This window comes from Salmo salar, chromosome ssa09 (genome assembly GCF_905237065.1).
Source record: "Salmo salar chromosome ssa09, Ssal_v3.1, whole genome shotgun sequence".
Classification (NCBI taxonomy): Eukaryota; Metazoa; Chordata; class Actinopteri; order Salmoniformes; family Salmonidae; genus Salmo; species Salmo salar.
The window spans coordinates 37,431,549-37,442,500 of NC_059450.1; the positions used below are offsets into that span (position 1 = coordinate 37,431,549).

General features: G+C 46.2%; 1 protein-coding gene across 1 annotated transcript in view; it reads right to left on the bottom strand.

The window, feature by feature from the left end:
* LOC106611279 (tau-tubulin kinase 2) overlaps nt 1-10,952 on the bottom strand; it is a 52,307-nt gene that overhangs the window by 2,144 nt on the left and 39,211 nt on the right. The window contains 7 exon segments of the mRNA XM_014211317.2: nt 2-875; nt 1,984-2,346; nt 5,025-5,607; nt 5,935-6,161; nt 8,092-8,302; nt 8,639-8,796; nt 9,046-9,171. Coding sequence (XP_014066792.2) covers nt 2-875; nt 1,984-2,346; nt 5,025-5,607; nt 5,935-6,161; nt 8,092-8,302; nt 8,639-8,796; nt 9,046-9,171 — 2,542 coding nt within the window.

Consider the following 10,952-nt stretch of genomic DNA (forward strand, 5'->3'; position numbering starts at 1 on the left):
AAGTGGGCTGTGGGGGGAGTGTGGGGAATTAGAACGTGGAGAATGAGGAGAACGGGGGGAGTGAGGAGAATTAGAACGTGGAGAATGAGAACGAGGGGAGCGAGGAGAATTAGAACGTGGAGAATGAGGAGAACGGGGGGAGCGAGGAGAATTAGAACGTGGAGAATGAGGAGAACGAGGGGAGCGAGGAGAATTAGAACGTGGAGAATGAGGAGAACGGGGGGAGTGAGGAGAATTAGAACGTGGAGAATGAGGAGAACGAGGGGAGCGAGGAGAATTAGAACGTGGAGAATGAGGAGAACGGGGGAGTGAGGAGAATTAGAACGTGGAGAATGAGGAGAACGGGGGGAGTGAGGGGAATTAGAACGTGGAGAATGAGGAGAACGGGGGGAGCGAGGGGAATTAGAACGTGGAGAATGAGGAGAACGGGGGGAGCGAGGGGAATTAGAACGTGGAGAATGAGGAGAACGGGGGGAGTGAGAACGAGGGTAGTGAACAGAACGGGGGGTGGTGAGAGAACGGGGGGAGCGAGGAGAATGGGGGGAGCGAGGAGAACGGGGTGAGCGTGGAGAACAGGGGGAGCGAGGAGAATGGGGGGAGCGAGGAGAGGATGCTCGGCTTGGCACAGGGCTGTGGGCTTTGGTGTAGGTCTGGGTGTCTCCTCCGTTGATCAGGGTATCTGCCAGGAGGTCATCCAGGCTGGTGGGGCTGCCGGGCTGGCTAGGGGTGTGGCTAGGGGTGGGCGGGATGTAGATGTCAGTGGTAGCAGTATTATCCTGGGGCTGCTGGGCCTCAGCTGCTGCATCTCCTCGTCTCTCCAGCTGTAGGCACTGTGGAGCACAGTCTGAGCCAGACTGGGACTGCTGAGCAGTCAGCTACAGAGAGAGGAGAAAGGGAGAAAAAGGGAGAGAGCGGTGGGGAAGCAGAAAGACACAGAGAGAGATAAGGGGAGAGAGAGAGAGAGAGAGAGAGAAAGAAAGAAAGAAAGAAAGAAAGAAAGAAAGAAAGAAAGAAAGAAAGAAAGAAAGAAAGAAAGAAAGAAAGAAAGAAAGAAAGAAAGAAAGAAAGAAAGAAAGAAAGAAAGAAAGAGACAGGGGAAGGAGAAAGACACAAAGAGAGAAAGAGAGAGAGAGAAAGAGGGCAGGTTATTAACAAATAAATAGAGTCAAATTATTGCATTGTAAGAGATCATGTGAAAAGATTGAATGGAAATCATAACATGCCACAGCATCATCAAGGCAATGTCAGTCAAGCTGTTAGTTGGTATCAAAAAAGCGCAACAAGACAGACCTGGGTCAAATCTATCATCTATTTGATTTAGCTTGGACTTTTGGGACTATTCCATTGTGCCTGGAATGCTTACTCAAGCACCACTCAAGTATTTGACACATGTATTTAACCCAGTTCTGCAACAACAACAAAAACATTCACTCAACCAATCAGGGGCCTACAAAAGAGACAGGAAGTCAGGGTCAGTAAAAAAAGTAGTTCAGGTTGAGTAAAAAAAAAAAGAGAGAGAGAACACAGGAGGAAATGAAATAACAAAAGACAATCCACCAAAACAAAAGTCCCTGTCTTGCAATGAAGAAAAGTGGAATTGCAATTTCATTCACACTCTGAATTGACTGAATTGAAAAGGAATTGTAAAGGAAATGACCCCAACTATTCCCCTGACATCAGGACACATGGATCTGAGCATGCTCTGTCTGTAGCACAATGGCCTGCTGTTCTCTGGAGAAAGCAGCCTGCCGGACGACAACAACACCACAACAACACCACAATTCAACACAACAACAACAACACAACAAAGCACAGCACAACTAACACACTAGCAGCAAAAGGAAACAAAAAGAACAACCAAACCAAACAATTTAAAAAAGACAGTAAGTAACTAATAGTGGAGGGAATTAGGTAGGCGGTGTGTTATGGTTAAGATAGAGACGTCTGATTGGTTCGTGGCCCCGGGGTGGATTGATCAATCACCTGCTGGAGTTGGGCGCGTGTGATGCGTATAACGGAAGGGAACTTGCTGCTGGCGGCGCCCGCCGGGATAGCGGGCAGTTTCCTGCGCCCGGAGGGTGATTGGTTACGGGCGGAACCGAGGCCGGGGTGAGGAGGTGGCGGTAGGGAGGCGTGGTAGGAGGAAGAGGAGGTGGGATGGAGGAGGTACTGGTGGTGGTGGTCAGCTGAGTAGCTGCGACTCATCCCAGGGGGGTCCCTCTGGTGGAGGGGGTCCGACAGGGTGGCGAGGAGGGTCTGGGTGTGCGGGCTTGGGGAACGCAGGAGCAGGGGACTGGACATCCTGGCCAACACCTCCTCAGGCACAGATGGAGGAGAGGTAGGGAACTAATAGAGGTGATGAGAGGTAAAGTTGGGGAGAGAGGACGGAGCGGGATGAGGTAAAGTTGGGGAGGACGGAGCGGGAGGAGGTAAAGTTGTGGAGAGAGGACGGAGCAGGAAGAGGTAAAGTTGGGGAGAGAGGACGGAGCAGGAAGAGGTAAAGTTGGGGAGAGAGGACGGAGCGGGAGGAGGTAAAGTTGGGGAGAGAGGACGGAGCGGGATGAGGTAAAGTTGGGGAGAGAGGACGGAGCGGGAGGAGGTAAAGTTGGGGAGAGAGGACGGAGCAGGAAGAGGTAAAGTTGTGGAGAGAGGACGGAGCAGGAAGAGGTAAAGTTGGGGAGGACGGAACAGGATGGGGTAAAGTTGGGGAGAGAGGACGGAGCAGGAAGAGGTAAAGTTGTGGAGAGAGGACGGAGCAGGAAGAGGTAAAGTTGTGGAGAGAGAACGGAGCGGGAAGCGGTAAAGTTGGGGAGAGAGGACGGAGCAGGAAGAGGTAAAGTTGGGGAGGACGGAACAGGATGGGGTAAAGTTGGTGAGAGAGAACGGAGCGGGAAGCGGTAAAGTTGGGGAGAGAGGACGGAGCAGGAAGAGGTAAAGTTGTGGAGAGAGGACGGAGCAGGAAGAGGTAAAGTTGTGGAGAGAGGACGGAGCAGGAAGAGGTAAAGTTGGGGAGAGAGGACGGAGCAGGAAGAGGTAAAGTTGTGGAGAGAGGGCGGAGCAGGAAGAGGTAAAGTTGGGGAGAGAGGACGGAGCAGGAAGAGGTAAAGTTGTGGAGAGAGGACGGAGCAGGAAGAGGTAAATTTGGGGAGAGAGGACGGAGCGGGAAGAGGTAAAGTTGGGGAGAGAGGACGGAGCGGGAAGCGGTAAAGTTGGGGAGAGAGGACGGAGCAGGAAGAGGTAAAGTTGGGGAGAGAGGACGGAGCAGGAAGAGGTAAAGTTGGGGAGAGAGGACGGAGCAGGAAGAGGTAAAGTTGTGGAGAGAGGACGGAGTGGGATGGCGGAGGAATAGAGTGTGAGAAAGGGGCGGATAGGAGTGGGGGTGAGAGAAGGGGAGGAGTAAAGCATATATTTAAAACTTAAAGGGAGCAGGTGTAGAGGTGGGAGGAATTCTGAGATCTCAAACATCTCCTTAGAGGAATCACTATCTATTTCTTCAGATAGCACCATTCAAGAAAGGGTCAACCCAGAAAAAAAAAACTAAAAATAGCAAATGAAAGTTGTAAATAAAAAGCAAATAATGCAAATCAAAGTGCACTTTTAAGCAACAGTCTCTCTCAAACAAAACCATTGTCTGAGAAGTTTCCTTCATTTAATCAAGCTCATACAAGCAAAGAAACAAGTTCACATGACATAAGAGATCACGATCACATTTTACTTTAAACTACAGCAAGACGCTACTGATGCTCCAGATGAATGAAGTGTCCTACTGTGTCTAGTTCTGTGTTAAGGTGTATTATCCTACTGTGTCTAGTTCTGTGTTAAGGTGTATTATCCTACTGTGTCTAGTTCTGTGTTAAGGTGTATTATCCTACTGTGTCTAGTTCTGTGTTAAGGTGTATTATGCTACTGTGTCTAGTTCTGTGTTAAGGTGTATTATCCTACTGTGTCTAGTTCTGTGTTAAGGTGTATTATCCTACTGTGTCTAGTTCTGTGTTAAGGTGTATTATCCTACTATGTCTAGTTCTGTGTTAAGGTGTATTATCCTACTGTGTCTAGTTCTGTGTTAAGGTGTATTACTCTACTGTGTCTAGTTCTGTGTTAAGGTGTATTATCCTACTGTGTACATTGCATGATATGTCTTGACCTGCGTGAGTTGTGTTATGGTGAAGTGTACATTGAGGTACTGTATGTAATATTGGAGTGTTTTACAGTTAGGTATGTAAAGGTGACATGTTTTACACTGAGGTATGTAATACCAAAGTGTTTTACAGTGAGGTATGCAATAGTGATGTGCTTTACAGTGAGGTATGTATTGGTTACATTTTTACAGTGAGGTATGTAATAGTGAAGTGCTTAACAGTGAGGAATGTAAAAGTGAAGTGCTTAACAGTGAGGTATTTAATAGTGCCGTGTTTTACAGTGAGGTATGTAATAGTGAAGTGCTTTACAGTGAGGAATGTAATAGTGACGTGATTTACTGTGAGGTATGTATTAGTGAAGTATTTTACAGTGAGGTATGTAATGGTGAAATGTTTTACAGTGATGTATGTAATAGTGAAGTGTTTTACAGTGAGATATGTAATAGTGAAACGTTTTACAGTAAGATATGTAATAGTGAAACATTTTACAGTGAGATATGTAATAGTGAAGTATTTTATAGTGAGGTATGTAATAGTGAAGTATTTTACAGTGAGGTATGTAATGGTGAAATGTTTTACAGTGAGGTATGTAATAGTGAAGTGTTTTACAGTGAGATATGTAATAGTGAAACGTTTTACAGTAAGATATGTAATAGTGAAACATTTTACAGTGAGATATGTAATAGTGAAGTATTTTACAGTGAGGTATGTAATAGTGAAACGTTTTACAGTGAGGTATGTAATAGTGAAATGTTTTACAGTGAGATATGTAATAGTGAAGTATTTTACAGTGAGGTATGTAAGGGTGAAACGTTTTACAGTGAGATATGTAATAGTGAAGTGTTTTACAGTGAACTGTGTAATACCAGTCTGTGAGTTCCGTACCTGTGTGAGTGCTCCCTCAGCCAGGGCATCAGCAGGGCTAGAGGGGGTGATGGGGGGCAGGCTTCCCGTAGGTCCCACACTCAGCTCCAGCCTGTCCACCCTGAGGGGTTGTCCGCTGGCGCCTGGTTGCCCCTGGAGGTCCCCATCCCTGTCCCCATGGACCTGACCAGGACTGGGGTTCCCGGTGGACCCCTCTCCTGCCTCCAGGGGTACCTCCAGCACCTCCAGCTCCTCTTCTTCCTCCTTGGAGGGGCTGGTCGTAGCTTTATCCCCCATTCCTGTCCCTGGGGACCCGCTGGGCCTCTCCATCATCACCCACTCCCTGGAGTCCACCTTCCCCTGGCCGGAGCTCAGGTTGAGGGCCACGAAGCCTCCGCTGCTGGGGGAGACCTGTTCCAGAGACCTGTGGGAGTGAGGAGAGACGGGTTTGGGTGAGCCGCTGGCACCGCCACCGGATAGGAACTCCTCGTCGTTGTGCCAGACTCGGTCAGTGCCACCACGCCCTGGTCCTGTGGCACCTCCAGTGGGTACAGCCAGGCCCTTCTCCTGCTGCTGCCCACAGCCCTCCTGCTGATTCCCTGAGCTGGAGAGACACGCCGACCGATTGAACAGGTCAGATTATAACATAGTAGTTACTGTACTATTGATGGTTGTTACAGTAGCACAACCGTTGTTGTTAGCAGCAGGGTTAGCAATAGCAGGGTTGAGGTCAATTGCATTGAAATTCAGTCAGTTTAGGAAGTAAACTAATTCATAATTAAAACAAACTTTTAAATGATTGTATAGGAACTTTAGTTCATCTTGATTAATATCCTGAACTGACTGAATTGCAGTAGAATCAAGTCCCTGGTTGTTATGTTAGTGTAGTATGGAAGGAATAGAAGGACAGGGAGTTAGTAGGGGTACTGACCACGCCTCCATGAACCCTTCAGGACTGGGCTTGGTCTCCAGGGTCAGCCTCCTGTCCAGCTCAAAGCTGTGGATGTTACGGAGCTTCCTGAGGAGAGGACCACCACCATCCTGTCCTGACACCCCCACCATCTCAGAGTGTACCCGGACAGGGGAGCCCAGGCTGGGGTTGGCATACGGGCTCTGGAGACCCCCCTGGTTGTTGCTGTGCTCCTCCTCTGTTGCTGCCTAGTGGGGAGAGAAACGGGGGATAGAGTGATATATGGTTGAACTCAGTCGTCATGGTGTGTGTGTTTCAGGGTTTCCGTTAGGGAAATATGGCACCGGACATTTGACTGGCAGCATTTTAATTTACTGGACTTTTGAGAAATGTACCGGACTCATATGCATTGGATGCAACGGGATGCGTCCTTCTTACTGAATTCCGATGCGCAGTTTGGAGATGTTAGAATGACTGTCCACATGTACTTTTCCTCAGCCAACGTACAGCAAAATCCCCAGCCTATGTCAATCTACTATCTCCCATAGTAGAAAAGTTGACCTATTCTATTGGTCAGCTTGATGTTCTGTGCGAGAAAGAAATAGCCTATTCCAAACAGACTCTGGGACAGTTATGTGATGATAGATCCCACATTCATACAACCAGTAGTCCTAGGCTACATAAAAAACACGTTAGAAAAGCAACGAGGCTGATGCAACAGATCAGAACATTTAGCTTAAAATGTTGATAAACTATTATTTCTTCACATTATAAACGCAGCAATGCGCACAAGGCAGTAGGCTACACAAGGCAGTAGGCTACACAAGGCAGTAAGCTACACAAGGCAGTAAGCTACACAAGGCAGTAGGCTACCCAAGGCAGTAGGCTACACAAGGCAGTAGGCTACACAAGGCAGTAAGCTACACAAGGCAGTAAGCTACACAAGGCAGTAGGCTACACAAGGCAGTAAGCTACACAAGGCAGTAGGCTACACAAGGCAATAGGCTACACAAGGCAGTAGACTACACAAGGCAATAGGCTACACAAGGCAGTAGGCTACACAAGGCGTAGGCTACACAAGGCGTAGGCTACACAAGGCAGTAGGCTACACAAGGCAGTAGGCTACACAAGGCGTAGGCTACACAAGGCAATAGGCTACACAAGGCAGTAGGCTACACAAGGCAGTAGGCTACGTGCAAATGTTCGTTCCATAATGCAGTTAGCGGGAAAACACCATTGCTAAAAAGCCCACCACACATGTGACAGAGATGAAAATATCTGTTAGAAATGTAGAAAGAGGTGAGATCTAAAGATGCAACAACTATCATGGGCTGCTGATACGACTAGGATAATGCCTTTGACTACCGGACAATGAAAGAAAGGTGATTTGAAAGCCAATAGAACAGGAGAGAAATAGGCTACATGGTTTCAATGGTATATGGAAGTCTTTAGAAAAATAATTTTGGCTAAGCTACTTTGAAGCAAGTAAAACTTTAAAGTTTGTAACAATTAAGTACATGTTTTCAAAATGCATACTGCCTCCAGCTCATTGCAAAGTGGTGTGTGACACGCTGAAGCCTGCCTACCGCTGCCTATGCACATGAATGGTGAATAGGAAGCGCGTTTCAATTACCAGCTGAGAAATTAAAATATTAGCTATTTTTACTCGTGGCCATCAAAACTGTTTTTAACACGTGATTGCATTTAGATTTGTTGCGCAATGATTGGTCTTATAAAAGCACGTTTCACTCCACCTGCAATGAACAAGCTGTTTGAGAAGCTGTAGCAGCAGCTCTCGCGCTTTCTGACAGATTTTCAACTGGAACGTAGGCTCTGTATCTGTATGCTGTGCAGGTGTGATAAATAAGATAGGCTACATAGCGACAAACGGAAATACACACGTGCCAATTTAATTCCACTAAATTATGCAAATGTGCCTGTAGACTAACAAGCATGACCGGTCGAATGTATTTCCATTGACTAGTATATCCATCAATGAATAGGCTAAAAAGCATTATTTTGCAATGGGATTTTAGCCGGGGGCAATTAGCCGGCGTAAATTTTATTTATTGGCTTTTCAGGGAGGGGTGTTCCAAAGCCTATTACGGGCTAACGGAAACCCTGGTGTGTGTGTGTGTGTGTGTGTGTGTGTGTGTGTGTGTGTATTCTCCTCTCTACCTTCCACACAGCGGTCCTGATGCGGTTACGGTTACGGTCCAGCTCCTCCCAGACGTCAGCTTCCTGGTTGGCCCGGGGCATGCTGGGGGATCCGGGGCGGCGGTCTGGAAGAGGGTTGTTCTCCCCGTTGTCACTAAGCTGCTCGTCCTGCAGAACATCGTCTGTGTTCTCCCTCGCCAGGTCCCCAGGGATCAGGGATGCATTGGCCATGCTGAAATTATAGAGTGAATGTTACTCTGATGTCACGAAGTCATCCATCCATTCATCAATTCATTCATTCATTAATGCATTCATTCATTCATCAGGTGGATACATTCATTCATCATCCATTCATTCAACAGGTAGATCCATCCATCCATCCATCCATTCATTCAACAGGTATATTAATGAATGAATTAAACAGGTAGATTAATTCATTCATTCGGTAAACAAGTTAAAAGTGTGTGATAGTGAAATATACAAGAAACCCCTGAACCATCAGTGGACCTTCAAACAGTTCATCCAAGATTCCCAGTCTCTCTGTGTGTGTGTGTTCCCAGTCTCTTACCCCATGTGTGCTGGGGTGAGGCGTGTGTGGTGCTGTGGTGTGGTGGCTGTAGCGTTGATGCTCAGAGAACCATCAGACCCAGTCCTCTCCCAGTCATACGGGTCATTCTCCACCACGTTGTACGTCTTCATACTGTTGTCAAACACTGACAACAGCAGCTACAACACAACAGAAAGTCACATGATGTCATATCCTGAGATACCTAACAGCTTGTACAACATCACTGACTGACTGACTGACTGACTGACTGACTGACTGACTGACTGACTGACTGATGGATACTTAGTACTCCAGAAAGAGGGCTCAGACATTCACACAATCATTCAGACAATCCCAAGATAATGCAGACAATCAGTCATTCTGAAAACATACACTACATACACACATACAGAGATCTGCCATGCTACCTGATAGTCTGGTTTGGTGAAGTAGTCCAGGTTAGAGATGTGATCCAGGAAGACAGTGAACTCAGCAGGCAAGTGTTTCAGCATGAGCCTGTGGTCATAGGTGTCCTTCAGCTTCCCTACATGCTCCTGGGGAGGGAGGGAGAAATAGAGAGAGAGAGAGAGAGAGAGAGAGAGAGAAATAGAGAGAGAGAGAGAGAGAGAGAGAGAGAGAGAGAGAGAGAGAGAGAGAGAGAGAGAGAGAGAGAGAGAGGTGTTTCATCATGAGCCTGTGGTCATAGGTGTCCTTCAGCTTCCCTAGATGCTCCTGGGGAGGGTTCAGACATGTTGTTATGGAACTATGGCTCAGTTGGTAGAGCATGGCGCTTGTAACGGCAGGATTGTGGGTTTGAGTCCCATGGACTCCTTTACATAAAATGTATGCACGCGTGACTGTAAGTCGCTTTGGATAAAAGCATCTGCTAAAAGGCATATCCACTGAGTGTACAAAACATTGTGAAGTTTACTTGCTCTTTCCATGACGTCTCCATGAAAGTCCCCCCTTATCTCCGCTCACTGGTCACCATAGCAGCACCCACCTGTAGCACGCGCTCCAGCAGGTATATCTCTCTGGTCACCCCCAAAGCCAATTCCTCCTTTGGCCGTCTCTCCTTCCAGTTCTCTGCTGCCAATGACTGGAACGAACTACAAAAATCTCTGAAACTGGAAACACTTATCTCCCTCACTAGCTTTAAGCACCAGCTGTCAGAGCAGTTCACAGATCACTGCACCTGTACATAGCCCATCTATAATTTAGCCAAAACAACTACCTCTTCCCCTACTAGATTTATTTATTTGATTTATTTTGCTCCTTTGCACCCCATTATTTCTATTTCTACTTTGCACTTTCTTCTACTACAAATCTACCATTCCAGTGTTTTACTTGCTATGTGGTATTTACTTTGCCACCATGGCCTTTTTTTTGCCTTTACCGCCCTTATCTCACCTCATTTGCTCACATTGTATATAGACATATTTTCCTACTGTATTATTGACTGTATGTTTGTTTTACTCCATGTGTAACTCTGTGTTGTATGTTGTCGAACTGCTTTGCTTTATCTTGGCCAGGTCGCAATTGTAAATGAGAACTTGTTCTAAACTTGCCTACCTGGTTAAATAAAGGTGAAATAAAAAAATAAAAAATAAAAATGACATGGACTGACCAGGTAAATCCAGGTGAAATCTATGATCCCTTATTAATGTAACTTATTAAATCCACTTCAATCAGTGTAGATGAAGGGGAGGAGACAGGTTAAAGAATGATTTTTAAGCCTTGAGACAATTGAGATTTAAGTAACAAAAGATTTAAGTGCCTTTGAACAAGGTATGGTAGTAGGTGCCAGGCGCAACGGTTTGTTTGAAGAACTGCAACGTTGCTGGGTTTTTCCATGTGTGTATCAAAAATGGTCCAGCACCCAAAAGACATCCAGCCAACTTGACACAACTGTGGAAAGCATTGGAGTCAACATGGGCCAGCATCCTTGTGGAATGCTTTCAACACATTGTAGAGTTCATGCCCCGACAAATTGAGGCTATTCTGAGGGCATCTCAATATTAGGAAGGCGTTCCTAATGTCTGGTATACTCAGTGTATATTAGAAGAAAAAAAATTATGTACTCTCGTGCATGAGTACATTCATATGCAGCGACGTCAGAGCTGTGACATGTTATTGAGTTAGTCTGTCAGTCTCCAGTCAAGTCAAGTTAGCCAAAGATAATGTTACCATTACGAGTCATGTACCTAGCTAACGTTACTATTACGAGTCATGTACCTAACTAAAGTTACCATTACGAGTCATGTACCTAGCTAACGTTACCATTATGAGTCATGTACCTAACTAAAGTTACCATTAAGAGTCATGTACCTAGCTA